Source organism: Neodiprion fabricii, chromosome 7 (assembly GCF_021155785.1).
Source record: "Neodiprion fabricii isolate iyNeoFabr1 chromosome 7, iyNeoFabr1.1, whole genome shotgun sequence".
In the NCBI taxonomy this organism is placed as follows: Eukaryota; Metazoa; Arthropoda; class Insecta; order Hymenoptera; family Diprionidae; genus Neodiprion; species Neodiprion fabricii.
Window position 1 is genome coordinate 6,918,386 of NC_060245.1, and position 17,811 is coordinate 6,936,196.

At 33.7% G+C, this 17,811-nt stretch overlaps 1 protein-coding gene across 16 annotated transcripts in view; it reads left to right on the forward strand.

Moving 5' to 3' along the window:
* The window catches only part of LOC124187170 (glucose transporter type 1), a 77,183-nt gene that overhangs the window by 30,374 nt on the left and 28,998 nt on the right, over window positions 1-17,811 (forward strand). For 12 of the 16 annotated variants that reach the window (XM_046579489.1, XM_046579488.1, XM_046579487.1 and 9 more), the window contains exons 2-3: window positions 6,858-7,066; window positions 14,196-14,670. In XM_046579489.1, coding sequence (XP_046435445.1) covers window positions 14,204-14,670 — 467 coding nt within the window. In that variant the 5' untranslated portion in view covers window positions 6,858-7,066; window positions 14,196-14,203. Of the gene's footprint in view, window positions 1-6,857; window positions 7,067-14,195; window positions 14,671-17,811 lie in introns of those variants that run through there. The other 4 variants (XM_046579500.1, XM_046579502.1, XM_046579503.1 and 1 more) reach the window with 2 other exon arrangements.

Below are 17,811 nucleotides of genomic sequence, written 5' to 3' on the forward strand. Positions count from 1 at the left end.
ATTTTGTATGTCGTACGCAGCTAAGTCTTGCGATTCGTGCGATCTCACAATTAGTTTTAATCGTCTATCCGCACTGCAGGTGCACGATTGAGTCGCCTGTACGTATAAATTACATTAAATACTTATTGTGCAGTTGTCCGAAGTATTTCGCATGCGGTATTCAACGCACGATTTCCTCAGTCATTTCAATATGACAAATACTTACGTAGAATATGTCGTGTAAAAACATTTGCGGGAATTATAAGAATGAAAAAATCGTACCTGCCTAGCGTTGATGTTTACGTTGTTATTAACCTAATTCTACGAATTTGATGGATACTTATTTACTACGTAAACGACTTTGCGAATTACGAACGTGGGCGATCAATTATCAACGCCGCTGGTAAATATTGTGACACATATACTCGACATATATTTACAATGAATGAATTTTGAATCGATTGCCAGCTTTGAATTTTTTCGCACTAACTTTGGTCAAGTTTCAAACGAATGTCGAGACAAATCGACGCGTTGTTAAACAAACGCGCGTGAAAAAGTAAGAATAAAAATTTTTCGACTTCAACCAGTAATTGTCGATTGCAAACGTGACAAAAGAAATATTTCGTTAATTCTAATGAATGGGATTTTACTCGATGGTTAAAATGATGTATAATAAACCTGTTCTACACCACGACTGGCGTTAAAAAATTTATATCATTAAATTGAATATTTAATGGACGAATTATCGCGCGACAAAAATTCGCCATTTTTTATTTAATTTTTTTTCGATTCTCCATCCGATACTTACTGTTAATTGTGTTCTGTATTTTGTACGTCAAAATTACATGGCATCAACGATCGACCAGAAAGCTGTATTTATTACTTCCTATATCCTGCAATTGAACAAAGAGTTTTCAACGTTGTACATTATAAACATTGAGCCTCGTTTTTAAAATCTATAAAACAGCCATTCATTCTTATTTCCGTCGAATCTTATTTCATGGGGGGGGGGATAATATTCAAATGTTAAATAATTCGTTTCAGAGGTTATGTTGTACTTTTATTTTGTCGTTACGTCATTCGGGGATCACGTGACTTTGCTACTGCGCATCTCCGTTCAGAGCACACCTTGTTTCCTTGTACCGTGACAGGGACGAACGTTCCGTTTCGGCGAAAAGGAGAGGGGGGGGGGGGGGGTTGATCGCGTCAGACAAAGATAGTTGTGGTTAAAGTTGGTACGCAATTGTCGCACACGACATGTACCGACTGAGCACAAACACCGGTCGCTGAGACTTTGACAGTTGAACCTAAACATGTCCTATGCTTAGACACTTTGAAATGTTCTTAATTTTTTCTTTCTATTTGTTCGTTTTATTGAAATGTAAATTGAACGATAGATAGATAGGAAAATATCCTAATTAAGGAAAATGCGGTTGGAATAGGGTATAAATTATCCAAGTATGAAAGTGTAAATCGTAAAATGAATCTACGAATGGATATGGCGTAGTTCTTTCTTCTTTCTTTTTTTCATTATTTTCCTCCTTTTGTGGACATAAACGAACAGTCCAGACTGGCAAACGCATTGAAATACTAAATTAACAAATTATCCAAATCAGATACTCAACCTGCATACGGAAAAAAATGTCATCTTCTAATACTACATGTATAACGCATATGTATATGTATCGGGACGATTTTTATTTAGTTCGACCCAGGCACATTGACCGCTACCGATTTTTCTTTCGATGATGTCTTTACCGCATAATTTTAGTGATAAAATTACCACTCATTATCTTTTTCAGACTTTTATCTTAAGTGGTTTTTGTTGTGTAAACTTTTCGAGTCTTTTTCGAATCTTTAAAAGTTACCGGGCATCCGGCCGATTCCAAGGATCGTGTAAAAAATCAGTGACAAAATTAACAGGAGTAAGGTCAGACCTTACATGATTTGGCATGGAACGCCCCGTACATACAGACTAACGATGAGCAATCATCCGTATTGCATGATATTATTAGTTTATTACACGTATTGCGACGAATATAACAGATGTAATATTCCAGGAAATTTACAGCGATAAGCCGCTGTGGCTTAAGAAAATCTGGTCGGATTGAATAAGTCATGAGAGTACGAGCTGTTGACTGAATATTTTGTTCAAGGTGGCAATAAAAACTGAAATTCCAGAGTCAAAATCCAATAAGTATTTTTCTTACAATTAGCTGTACAATATTGTCACAGAAATTGAATAACATCGAGGCTGAGACATGTATTCAAGAAAAACATGCATTTCAACATCATATCATATTTTGCGTTATTTGTGTTCTTGATGACATAAATGACATTCAACCTTTCAACGTGATTAATTGAAATCATCGGATCGTGGAAGCAAGACTTGATTTTCTTCACCAACTTTATGCGGTATAATTCGCAAAATATTTATTCGTCGACACTCCGCGGAACAGAATATTATTTATTTATTTTTATTTTTTTCTCTCCACTCGGTTATAAATATAGCCAGTGTAATATGTTCAACTTTTATGCAAGAATTTTCTTTCCAGCTATAAAAAGCAACGACGAATGCTGTAATATGTGGGAATATAAAACTGTGCCATACGAAATTCTGTGTGTGATAAGGCGTGGCCGAAAACTCTGGGAAACAACCCCAACGGCTCTGTTTGTGCGCCGAAATTTAAAGTCCGGATGCGGATCATGGGGCGGAGATAAAACGAATTATATCTGTTTTTTCGTCGTCAACGCGACCAGACTGTAACTTTATACAGCTAAAACATTAAACAGGTTCGAATTGCCACCGAATATTTTAATTTTTTTTTTTTGCGACCCTACGCGCATCCAAAATTAATTTAATAAATTGAAAATTCTATTCAGATAAAACAATCTCGCTTACAGTTCAAAATATTCAAATGACGAGTGACGATGTCTGACCTAATCTAACCTAACCTAACTTAACCGCTATTTGTACGTGTATCGCATAAGCGTTCGCATCAGTGTGACTTGGCTTACAAATAGCATTATATCTCCATAATCACTGATCTGGTTTTAACGAAATACAGTCCAAAATCTGACCAAAAAATGTAGCTATCAACCAGAAAAAAAGAGAATCAAAGTCAGTTCGGTAATTCTCGAGTTATGAGCAAACATACGTCAGAAAGATTTGTTGGATTTTGTTTTAAGTAGAGAAAATGTCAAGCTTCGAAGTCGGCAGGAATATTATGTCGGTAGCGGGAAATCGTCGACAGCTCGTTTAATCGAGATTGGAATTTGAGGTGGCACTTAAATTCCATTGTGATAATAATCACCGAGCAATTATAACGCGAGCGTTATCGGTAAATTTGCTGGTCTTTACGTACAGGCTAGAAGATTACCTGACGTCGCAACGATTCATGTAACAGAAACATATTATTATCGTCAGATTATCATAGATGTATAAATTTTCAGTCCTATTTTCGAAAACCGGTATGTACAGTCATAAAAAAGCTGATAAGGAAACCCCTTGTCGGTAAGGCAGATTCTCACCGACGCCGTCGGCAATGTGGGTCTATAATATTTTTTCAATGTGATTGTTATTTGAAAAATCTGAATCAATTTACGAGTACCCTCATGGATCTATATTTTAAATAGTCGATGTTGTTATTTGCAACTTTAATTTAAAAAAAAAAAGAAACGGTGATTGCTCAGAAAGGTAGAAAGGCACTGTGCTCTGAAAGACCAACGTTACCGACGGAGGGTTAATTTACGACCAATCGAAATGGCGCGTTTTTTAATTTGACCGTACAGTTTCAACGGAACTGAACGAGACTGTGCAGTGCAAAGCCAAACGCTTACAAAAAATTCTTACACGTGGTTGGGTGAAGTGTTTCGGTTGTTTCAAACGAGATATATTATGTTCGTTTAATCTGTGACTCGCAAATAAAGCTGATTACGTATAAATCTCTCTAATATTGCAGCGAGTTCCAATTCGATTACTCGTCAATTAATTATTACTCTAAATAAAGAGCCTGACGACTGAAACGTGTTATTAATATCATGATGATGATGATAATGCATCAACTCTACTGTTATCTTTCGAATTGTAAAATTTCAGTGGAACACAGTAACGATATTTGAATCATATCTAAAGTATGAAAATATGTTTGCGTATTTTACCGTGAGGAAAAATAATATCGAGTATTTACGTTTGGTGTCATGATGAACAAGCCGTTCGAAGAAAGAAAACTTATATTTTCGCACAAACGACGCAACGCTTTAAAATCAACACAATGTTTTTACTTTTTATCGAGCGTTTAGTCTTGAACAAGGGAAACAGGCTCGTTGTAAAGATAATGAATAAATTATTTATAATCGAGTATTATTGTTTTAATACTCTATAATGTTATAGGTGTAATAATAAAATATTGTTGGTGCAGCGTTGTCAAATAGTAATTTTTATTCTTAGAGTGAAATTTTCCTAATTTCAAATAATTTTTCATTTCCACGAAGCTTGATAAGGTCTCAATTACAGCTCATAATATTTATGTATATCCATTGCCAAGAGCGTAGACGCATTATTTATCGCTTGCAGATAGTGTAATCAGTGCATGCCTAACGGAAGTTCAAGTATCGTGAATGGTGTGTCTGTGTCATTTATTGTCTGACAGCCACAACTGGACAGAAATAAAATTAATCGACAACAGACATAATCAAAAGCGGTATAAAATCATTTTATTAGATTATTTCCGATCATTGATTTGATAAATACAATTTTGCAGGTAAATTTTTTTCGACGATTCCGTAATAAACTTGTAAAAGAAATTACGTCCGTATTATATAACATACATATAATACGGTACATCGATTTGTTTTCAAAATAAATTCTTCGCCATTTTCCCCTAGCGAATCCTCTGAGAAAAATTTCATTTGTTACAGTAACTAGAAAAATTCAGTAAAACAGGTATCGTTAAAAAAACTGTTTGAATATTGTTGGAATTACGAAAAACGAGGCACGCGTAAACATTTTGCACTATTGTCGATCCTTTTTTGGTAATTGCAACGCAAAATCAGTTTCTTCGCTTTACTCTACTTTTTTAGTTAAATAAGGCTTTAACTTTAATTTATTCCTGCACAAGCATTAAATTTTCGCAACATTTGCAAGAAAATATAGCAACAGCGATCGTAATGAGAAAGAATATTAACGGATACTAGACTTTCCGGTAACAGCTAGAACACTAATTTTCATTTTCTACCTAGAACTATATTTTTCGATTGTGGTAAAAACTGAAAATATTTAAGGACTGAGCGGTAAACGGAACTAAAAATTTCTCTCAGCGTGGTGGAGAAAAGAAAAAAATAAATTACCGTCAAAAATGCAAGAATAGGATTTTCGATACCAAACGAGTGGAAAATATTTGACATTTATTTTATTGGATTACGAACAAAGAAACGATAATAACAGTAATGATAATAACGATAACGGAGTGAGATGACAAAATTGCCGAGCAATAACGGATCAAAAATAACGATATTATTGTTTTTGCAAAAAAAAAAAGAAAACTGATGGAATAGAAATAAAACGGAGTGCACAACGCGTGCTTCGAGCTTCGCGTAATCGATAAATTACATCAACGCACGTGATGAGTATGCTTGTGACTTAAGTGCCGAACGGAGTGATAAGATCGATAATCTATATCAATTATTATTGAAACGTAGATGGTCAATCGTACATAATTACCGCCAATTACCTTCTAAGTTATGACAAATTGCGTGCCTTACGTTACGATTTGCCGCATTTTTTCCGTCTCATGATTCTGCTGATAATTTTATAAGAGAAATATCGTTGTAATTGTGAAATAATAACATTCTCGTACTCTAGTGGCTGTGACTAATCAGTGCTCTACATGGTTTCTGTATGGTCAACGTGATATGTGAGACAAAATTTTCCGAAAGTTCCACGTTTTTATAGGAAATTTATAAATGTTATCACGTGTATTTGATACATAATTCCAATTTTATGGACCGTTGAAAAGTTATTACAGTTTCGGTTACTTCAGAATTGTCTGCGTTTAAAAGAAATTATTATCATTTATTACATGAATTGTAATTAGTCAAATAAAAATGACAATCATTAATATAACGAAGAACGTGTGCAATTTGTCATTGGGGTTGGATAAAATGAAGGTAATATTCATATTTTTTGATCGGAAAAACATGACGTGAAAATTATGTTGTATTTTGTGATTTTCGAATGAATTGAAATATAAATTGTATTTATATTCTCTCATCGGAATGAAATAATAAAGAAATTACGTTTCTTGATTAATATCCCAGTTCTTAGTATAATATAGCGATCGATATATTGAAAAAAAAAAAAAAATCTCCTTGGATCGGATAAAATTATTGATTACATTTTAAACACGTAGTTGAACTGATAAAATATATCAATTACTTGAACTAATTGGAACCCAACCGAAATCGATTAGGTACCTATTACAGATTTCATTCAACCGTAATTACAAAATAAAATTGTAATCAGCGTTCTAATTTGTTAATCTCATCATAAAACACAAACGTGATTTGTTTCATCGTAACTGCAAAATGAAAATACAATTTGCAATACATATATGTAAAAAAAAAAAGCAAATCCAAAAAAAAAAAAACTAGACCAACAAACTGCTTTTAAACATACATTTTTTTTACTTTGGAATTATTCAAAGTTTCATGAGCGTTGAACGAAGGGTGAAAAAATATCTACACTGGTTTAAAAAAAAAAATAAAAAAAAAAAAAAATGAAACAGATTTCTCGATTCAGCCGAAAGTCTCCCTGAGAATTTCAACTTTATCCATGTAAGATAGAAAACCTTTTAACCCTTTTTTTTCGTGCTTTACAGCGATGATAACTGCGGGCAGTCTCAACTAAAACAGTGTGAACCTGGGAACGCGTTACCTGATTCTCTCTTCTCTCTCTCTCTCTCTCGACGTTTCAACTCGGGCTTTTCTCCTCGGCCTGGGTCAGAAAATAAGCCCTTGCCACCGCAGGACACGAAACTCAACGGGCTAATAACCATCGTTGAGCACGATGGCTTTGCCCAGACTTCAGGTGAGCGATAAGACGATTCTTGCGTATGAAAATCATAGAAGTTTTAATTGGGATGCATCAGGCTTTCGATATATTGCAGAAAAACTGAAACATACAAAGCGATAGTTGGGATGAAAAATAATTTTACATGCACGCAAAGCAGAGAAATCAAAAACAATTGTATATATTTCTTGTTTTTTTTTTCTTTTTTCAATTGAAAAAAAAAAATTAAAGCAAATACAGCAGATCGAAAATTGCAAGAATATACGACGTCACTCGTGTTTTGGAATGATCTGTAATACAGAAATGTAACATGAAATCATTGAAATTCAACCCCGATTTCAACATCCGCGATTGTATTTATTGACAAATAAAAATAAAATAGGATTTGGTAGTTTTGTGGTTTTTTGGCTGTAAACATGCATAAGAATTTGGTCTTGTTTCGTTACTTATGTAAAGAATCAATTAAAACTGAATTTTTATAAAACAGTCTCCTTTCAGGGTGGAAGGAAATCGAAATTTGAACTGAATCGATATTTTCGATAATAAATTTGGAAATGTTAAATAATTGTTCCATTTTTTCAATACCTTCAATATCGGGTTAGTTAACCTATTTTTGTTGATCGGTACTCATTTCGTTTCTAAAAAAATTCTTTCTAATAATCGCGTACAATGAGTTTGGACAAGTTTTTTTTGTAATGAACTTAAATTCTTAGAGGATTCGTTTATACGGACAAAATGGTTAGCTATCGATCATAATAATTGGTCAAACGATCCGCGTCTTTGGTACTAAACAAAAAAACCCATAAAGTAATCATTCTAAAATTATTTATATAACAACAGAATTTTGTTGTCAATTAGAATTTGTGGGTTTCGAATTTTTTATCTTACTTAAAAGCGACGCCATTTTCGTTAAATTCAGCTTCATTGATTTCACATCAAGTGTTAATTATGTATAAACACATTTTACAATAAAAATGTCCCAACGTCGGATGAGAAAATCAGAGAAATAAGACGGTGATATTTTTTAAACGTACGTTTCTGAGAATAATTTTTTTTACCAGCGTTGAAATTTTGTTTTACCAATTTATTATTCTCGCTGTTGCAACAATTTGTTGTTCAGAGATTACACCTGATGCATCCTTGACCCTGTTTTATGCCGCTTTAATCGTTAGCCGCAATTTTTACACCTCGTGCAAAAAGCACGCACCGTTTGTGTAACACAATAATCGATATTAATTAATATACGCGTTGACACCTCGTTTCGCGATTTAACAGAGTATGTATAATATATTATATGCTTTGAATGGTACGTTGTTTATGCATTTCGCTGGCTACTAGTTACGATATAGCTGTTTAATATGCTTCTGTAATTTTTTATTATGTATTGGTGTAAATCGATATAATGTTGCTAATTCTAATGCTGATTTATACGTTTATCGAACACGAAGAGAAAATTCCAATCCTCCTATCGTGCCTGCCTGCGTTATTATTATTTTATATAATACCATCGCATTATTTTCTTTCTTTTTTTTTTTTATAAAATTTGACGCCAAATTTATCATTCGCATCATTTTGGTCAAACTTAAGTATCGCTGTTATTTTTATCGCATCAACTTTCGAAAAATTGACCTCATCTTTCATCCATGTCTCAAAATTCAGCTAGTTATACATGTGCAGAAGAACGATTCGTTCAATTTACCAAGTACATAATTTTGTCGATAAGATAATTATCCATCTACCTCAAGTGTTTGTTCGTATTGAAAGAAAAAAAAAAAAAAAAAAAAAAACATTGATTATCGAAGTGATTAGTGTTTCTTGTTTCTTATAACTGTATTAGTTGCCCAAATAAACATCGTTCTTGTGTACACGGAAACGAGAAACTAGGATTTTAGCAGACGCGGAATTTCGCCACGCGATAATTTTTTATCTCGACTTGTATACGCAATCAAATTAAGATAATAATCACGAAATTCACGATGAATAGTGAATTTTTACCAGACGTCGGTTTCGGCGTTATGTAAAAAATTCTTTACGATGTGCTAATCGTCGCGAATCCAACGACTCTAGAGATAATCATCGTCCGGATGATTAGTTGCACGATTATTGTCGGCGATGTTATCATCGCACTTACGCTCCGAATGCAAGCTCAGACGGAATGTCAGACCATTTCCCTTTTTTCCACACATCTGATATTGCGAAATTAGTAACAGTCTCAAGTGCCTGCACTCACAAATCGACACATTGCCATCGAAATGTACTTCAAGTGTGATATTAATCAGAGTAATTATGTAATAATTAGTCGCGCAAAGTTGTTGCACAATATTTCGATAACCCAGTTTAATGCTAATTACAATTTTTTGATCGTGATTTTATGCATAACACTCGACCACCACATATTTTATAGATAGATGTATACATTCGTTCATTCGAGCGCGAGGAGACATTCACTCGTGAAATCTGGTGTACAGTTATCCAGAAATCTTGTGAAATCTCTTGAAATTTGTTGAAATCTTTTGAAATCACTTGACCTCCTTTGAAATTCATTGAAATCATCTGCAATCTCTTGAAATCGTTTGAAATTCGTTGAAATCTTTTGAAATCTTTGAAAACTTTAAAAAACTTCAGAAATTTCTTGAAATCTTTTGAGATTTACTGAAATCATCTGACATCTCTTGAAATCTTTTGAATTCATTTGAAATCATTGCAATCTTGTGAAATGTTTTGAAATCTTTCAAAATTTATTGAAATCCTTCGAAATTCCTTGAAATCTATTGAAATTCTCTGAAATCATCTGACATCTCTTGAAATCTTTTGAAATTTGTTGAAATCTTTTGAAATCTTTGAAAACTTTAAAAAACTTAAGAAATTTTTTGAAATCTTTTGAGATTTACTGAAATCATCTGACATCTCTTGAAATCTTTTGAATTCATTTGAAATCGTTGCAATCTTGTGAAATGTTTTCAAATCTTTCAAAATTTATTGAAATCCTTCGAAATTCCTTGAAATCTATTGAAATTCTCTGAAATCATCAGACATCTCTTGAAATCTTTTGGATTCGTTTGAAATCGTTGCAATCCTGTGAAATGTTTTGAAATCTTTCAAAATTTATTGAAATTCACTGAAATCATCTGACATCTCTTGAAATCTTTTGAAATCCTTTGAAAACGATGAAATCTCGTGAAATCTTTTGAAATTTGTTGAAATCTTTGAAAACTTAAAAATCCTTATGAAATCCTCTGAAATCTTTGTAATCTTGACATCATGTGTACATTAAAGCGTGTCGAAATTTGTAGGTCACGTTTAGCGCAACTCACATTTCAATTGGCTTGATTGGATCTCAGAGTTTTTTTTTCTTTCAGTTAGCTGCATGTTGTTTGTGTAACGCTCAATATATTTTATACTCGATAGCATTTGTACTATCCGCTTGTACGTTTGTAATATTGTAGATCGTAGAGGGTGGATCGATCCATTCGAGTGCTTAAAACAACTACATCACACATCGTCCCCGAAGGTTCGTGTATATTTTGTTGGGAAAACGCGTTTGCCAAATTGTCCACGGTTTACATATCGGGCAATTATTGTTAATGGATTAACGCAGTTGCACGATTTTCGAGCAAAACGCCAGGCATCAGAATTAAAACCCAAAATTAACCAACAATATGGCGGCTAATAAAACTGTAGAATTGAAATTATTGACGATTTTTATTTACTTCTGCAAATCGTTCTCGTCAATTGTCGAGGACTTGTATTTGCAACATTTTTCTTAGCGTAGAAATATTTCCACGATTCTGTAAAATTTTAGAAAATTTTTTACACTCGTTATTTATATTTTTTATTCGCAAAATTTGCCTCTCATTTTGATAAAGAGCTACGAATGAGAGAAAACTTTTCATTCAAAATTTTCCGCAAATTTACTATCAACTGTTACTGTTTAATTTGAAAATTTATAATCTCTGGAGAAAAGCATGAATTTAGGTATCAAAGGGTTAGAATATACAAATATTGGAAAATAATCTCTCAATTTTCTGAATGATGTCTAATGCTTGATTGTAATAGAATTTTTACATATGCCAGTTTCCATAGAAATTCGTATGTGGTACAAGAATTTTTATAAAAAAACTCATTACCTACGAAAATTTACAGATGTTTTTAAGCAAATCCGGAATTTATAGAAAATCTTGACGGAGCGATAATATGCTGGCATATAAATAACGAAAAGCGTGCGATTAGATAAATCAAAATCTTGACAATTACGGTAATAGTTACGAAATTAGTTGAAAAAATTTTATCTTCAATATTTTAATATTCTCAAAGACATTCACAGTCATAGAATTCTACTTGAATTTTAGTCTCTCGATTAGTTTTTTTTCGTCGTAAGATGAAAGTGATTTCATAATAAATATCGTCTTTAGTTCAACTTTGTCAACCTACATGATTTTACCACTTTTCAGTTTAAATAGGTTATTTTACTAGACTGCCGTCCGATAGATGCTTGTATTTATCTCGCAGTAGGTTTGCAAGTTTTTCATCAAGGCGCGAATAACAGCACTTCAGACGTGTTAACGCCTTATCGTGATAATATTATCAGGAACAATATTAAAAAATTGATACATCGATATTTACAACTTGTAAGAAGGACTTACTTTGTACTTCTCTCAATATTTGCTTGTTGAATCGGCTCGTCAATATTTAAAAAAATTTGTTATCGTTGCGACGCGTAATTTAATGTGAGTCTGTTTGTAATCGAGCTGAACATGTACCACATTATGCTACTTATTAAAAACAGACCAGCTTTCAATTGTCATCGCTTGAAGTTTCTGCGGTTTATTTGTTATCTGCAATGACTTGCTAGTATGTGTGATTATACTGTCGCTACGATAAATTATACGAAAACAATTTTAACACTAGCACAATAAATCATGTGAAGTGTGCACACGGCATATAATACAAAGTTCGATGAATTATACTGTAAAGTATAAATTTCGATTAAAATACAAAATAAAAAAATATATCAAGCGATCGAAATTTAATTATCTGTTAACAAAACATGTAACATTCATTGATGAAATAAAGTAGTAATCGTATTTGAAGTCCGAAAATCGTTGATAGATAAAATACATGGTTTATTCCAAAAATGTGTTCTGCGAAGTAATCGCAGTGATCGAAGTAATCAACGCGTATGATTGACAGGTATTCGGAATATTCTACGGAATAGACGTTGAAAAACATAGAGAAAGGCTGACATAACGATTCTCGGATCTGAATCGCTGGTTTTAAACGTTTAGGTAACATTGCTACAGAACTGTTCGGAAACCCGAACGTAAAATGCTGAAAAATTCCAAAATAAGCCAGTATTTCACCCTCCCGAGTTGTGATTTATTTAACCATAAATACCAAATAAAAGAAGTAAAGTATTTCGTTTCATTTATGCGGTGGCGTTAATTCAATGCGACTGTTGTCATTAATGTATGCCAATTTTCGCAATGGTCAATCCCTTGGCTATTGAATAGAGTATATTGTAGCTTTCCACAGAAATGTTATCACGTGACCTTAGTTTTTCGGAAAATCGGGCGGGGCTAAAATAAAGTTGAATAACGAAACGATAGAATTGGTAAAAAAAAAAAAAATAGAATTTCGAATAAGCCGAGAATCCAATTCACAGGACTTGAAAATATAGGAAGGTATATTAATTTACAGAAAGTCAAAATTGTAGACTCGTCAGAATTGTTATCTATATTCTGATTTTTTATACGTCGCTTCATTTTACATTTTAACTTTTTTGCATTTTGCAATACTATGTAACAGATTTTTGCATCTTTGTGAATTCGATTGTTGCGACTCTTTGCTTGTTGATAAAATTTTGTAAAAATGTCGAACGATTAGACAGTAAAAGGGTCCTAATACTGAATATTCGAAAGTGCAAAATCGATTTTACATAGTTTTTAAATGTAGAAAGCTGAAATATAGGAACGATAAAATGTATAACGGTAAAGTATAGAAAGCCGAAATACAGAATTGTCAGAATAAATAACAACACCAACAGCAAACCAAAACTGAATCGTTCGAATTCGGCCTTTTAGGACTTTTCTGGATTACTTTCTTTCAGATTTTCACGTCTTTACAAATTCCATATATTTCTCGATCCATCTACATTTTTTCACCCTTACCCGAAAATTTGTCAATCCATAGATGTAGCTATGAATGACCGCATCCTTTCGCATTTATTCAGACGTCTCACACCTTTGTAATTTAAATATATCTCTGCTTTTGAAACACACTTTACGATCGTATTTTACAACTATTATGTGGCATGAATATTGCGTGTGGAATTTAAGGTCATCCAACAGTCCTACCTTTACCGACCGAGCAAACTCACCAATTTTTTTCTGTACTGAATAAAAAAATCAACGGAACGGGCTTAAATTTCGACGGCGCATCGCTTCAAACAAAATGTGTGGTTTTTTGATACCTGTTACTATTTCCACATTTCTTACATTTCAGGGGCCAAAAAGTGCACAGTTGAGATACTTTCTGCAATTCTAGAAAGAATGAGGAGCTAAGTGAGTCATCGTGAGACTGTTTTCGTGCAATATTAAGGTCGCCAAACGAAAACTAGGAATTATTATAATCTCATCTTTGCGCATCTTTTATTTACGAAATTATTGTAATTCCTGGTTTTCGTTTAGCCATTTCAATATTGCATGAAAACAGTCTCACTATGGCTCATTCTTTTCGGAATTACCAAAAGTTTCTCAACTACCCATCTTTTGGCCCTTGAATTGCGAAAAATGTGGAAATAATAACACGTGTGAAAAAATCACCACTTTTTAAAAATCCTATCAGGATACGAATAACTTTCCTGAATTCTGCTACGAAAGAGCGATGCGCCGTCGAAATTGGAGCCCTTTCCGTTAATTCGTTTATTCGATACATGTAGGAAGATAAAAAAAGGTGAATTTGCTCGGTCGGTAAGGGTAGGACTGCTACATGACCTGTCGAGTAGTTTGAACTTGCATGCTTGTTAATAGAACGTATGCGTTGAAAATCCTTATACATATATAAAATAGAGATGAAAAATCGGCCGTTACGGAGTATGAAAAAAAAATCCGGGGTCTGAGTATTTCTGTTATTGCATATTGTTGACTAGCATAAACGATGGCCGATTCACGCGGCCCCAACCCAATAAGTCAGTTGTGGACCGCGACAGTGTCTCCCGAACCGGACTCGGAGTGTCTGTACGAGGAGATATCAGGCCTCTCCGTGGGTCATGAATTAGAAAGATCGGAGGAAGGGAGCGAGGGTGGTCATAGGAGGAACGGCGCGGGAGGGGATAGGGGAGTCCTCGATTATACGTCCAGGGTGGAGAAGCAATATGCGGTGCGAGGGTGTTACGGGGAGTCTGGACCAGGCGCCGCACTCGACGCGGCTGCCACCCTCAAGCTGACGAGGGGTCGAACTGCTCGCTACGTCTCGCCCCATTACCAATACGGTGCAGGTCAGATCGCAGAGCGCCCTAGCGGCAGGTCACCACGCGACCGTTTCAACCGCGGCTCCTTCAGTAATGAGACGCAGGAAGAAATACAAGAGGACGATGAAGCCACTCTTAGGGAGTTGCTTGTAAGGTACGTCACGCGTACCGCGAACGAATCATCTTGCTGAACAAGTTTACGCCACTGCACCGTGTCATCCACCTGTGTCCACCCGTATAACCTATACCTCTACCCGTTACCGACAGAGACTTGGTCCTTGTTTTGGAATTTTTCGAAATTTGTATGAGATGTCCCAAAAATTTATTCGAAACAGACGGATAGAGAAGTCTCTTCGATACGGGGTGGCCACGCGCCTGGAAAACTTGGAAATATCAGGGCATTTGAAATAGGATTTTTAATTTGGTCATGGAAAAAACTGAAAATATCAGTCTTCTATCGTGGGAATTGGAAATGATTTTTTAAGGTAACAAGTTTACTTCTTTTTGTCGAGAAAACAAATTGGTTTAAACTCAATTTTTTGTGCATTATATTTTTCATAATTTGAATTGAAATCGAACCGAATATAGAGTTAATATGCTGAACGATTTGGGTTTTAGTAACTTACTAGAACTGGGGAAATGTTGGGGAAAACTAGGGTTCGGGTAATGGAAAACCTGGAAATGTCATGGAATTTTATTCTCAAAAATTTGTGGCCACCCTGTGACGAAAGTACAGGTCTTTATCAATTTGCAATTTAAAATATACACATTATTGCGCGATTTTCAAATTACAGATATTTGATCATGGGACTAACTGTTTGCAAAAAATCTATAAGGGTGAGAAATCGATCAGCATTGATGCTATCGTTTTATAAAAATAACAGCAGCGTCAGTGCAGAATTTTACGTCAATTGTCCACTGATATCAAACACACAAAAAAGTTAAATTCTATTTGGATATCAGATGACATTGAATGCTCTGTTTAAACGATGCTGACATTTTTATTGAATATTAGATTGCTCAATGCTCACTGATTGCTCATAGATTTTTTTGCAAACCATTGATCCTGCGTCGAAATATACTAGACTGAAAGTGTAATAAAAACGTGCGTATTTTAAAATGAGACCTGTACTTTGGATGATATTTTTATTTATTTATGTTGAACGAATCTGGGCGGCAGCCTAGTTCAAATTCAAAAAAGTCCAAAATGAAAACAACCCTAATACTTATACCTTCCTATCCACTACTTCAATGTAAATTATCATCGCGGAAAGGTTTGCGTGAGCTGAATTGTAATCAGTTGAATTACAAGTTACAAACCAACCGCAAAATACAATTTGTAATTGAGACGGCAGTTCAATAAAAATTACATTTGTGAATTGTAATCGAGGGTATGCGTAAAATGCAAAATACATTTGTAATTTGTGTAATCGAGGTTATACATAACATGCGAATTGCTTCTGCGATATTTTGTAATTATGGAAAAAACAATTTTTTTTTTATCGCAAATTACGTTTATACTTTTTTGTTGAAAGAGAAAAGATCCTTTCAAATCAATTTTGTATATTACGATTGGAACGAAACGGAATACAACATACATGTTAAATTTTTATTTTGCAATTGAATCAAAATTATAAAGATACAGTAATTTCATTTATGAAAATACGAAAAATCGGTCAAATTTTAGATTGAATGCAGCGATTGTATTGTGATTACATTAATTATAATTGTTATTGGATCGATTAAATATGTTAATTACGTTTAAAAATTGTAATTGTGATCCAGATAAAGGAAACAATTACTTGTAAGAATCGTAATTCAACGAAAACGAACTTAAGAATTAAATGCAATCTGCATTTTATTTTTTCTAATTACTAAATACCATAATTACAAAATATCTGTACTTCGTTCTTGCCCTGAATACGATATACAAATGTAATTTGTATTCTACCGTCACGCTAATTACAACATGCAAACGTAATTTGTAATTTACTTTGACCTAATTACAAATTGCAATTCACGCGCGTTGTTTGTGATTGAAATCTAATTGTTTACAAATTGTAATTGAACGATGCCCAATACTGTCACAAATATCGCTGATCCTAAATAAATTGGACGTTCTGTGCAGTTTGATTAGAATCGGATATTATTATTCGTACGATTAAAACCTATGTGTGATTGAGATGATTTATGCGGCTCGAATGATGTCTCAATATCTATAAGGTAGCAGTGCCTGTATCATACTGTAATACTGTATACATACATACATTTCGGTAATTACATATTGTAAATTTTAATTTGGGTACATGTTAACTTTGATTTACGTAGTAAGGTGCGTATTAAATAATGGCGTAATCATTGTTTATAAAAAAAGCTGAGGCTTTTTTAAACTCACGCCAGTTCTTTAAAAATCCGTAATTTGTGACGATACACAAAAATTCTAAAAGGCTCAAAACTTCATTCGGTCAATTTTTCTTCAAGTAGTAAAAAAATTACACCTTTCAGAAAAGAGTTGTTCTTTCGCAGCTATAGAATACTTCTGTCTGAAATTAGTTGTTTGACGGATGAAAAATATAACTCGTCAGACTACGTATGACAGTCCGAAAATGGATATAGGTGTGATTTATGAGGTAGTACGATACGGGCACTTCTGTCTTAAAAGAAATTGTTTCTACGTCACTTTACGGTGGTGATTCGGTAGTTCGTTACCTACTAGACCGACGATCCAGAGGATTTTGTCCTTCTTTAATCCTTTACTCCAATTAATGATAAACGAACATATCCTGCAATTCTCATAGTTTTATCCAGATTTAAAATCTACCGCAACAACTATAGTTTTATTTATTTGTCATTAGATTATCGACAGACTGTTATATCGTCTTTGGTGTTTCTTTTTTGTTTTCTTGTCGATAACAGTGAAAATTATTTTTCGATGAAAGAGTATATATATTTAATAATTATCAAACTGCTTGAATAATATATCTATATAGTAGTTAGAATCTGTATGAAGGAGAAAGAGAGAAAAAAAAAAATTCTTGGTGCTTACCAAAATGCATAGAAGTTAGATACTAAACATATATACATACATACATATTACTATATATGAAATCAATATACTATATACGTACACGCATACATGTATACATGTATGTATATGTAATGAATTATGCATCCCGTTAAATCAGTTTTCTAGATCACTGACTTCTTAAAGCGATTATTTTCAATACGAGAAAAAAAAAAAAAAAAACAAACAAGCAAACAAACGCTCCCTCGCTTATCATTTAGGCTCTATATA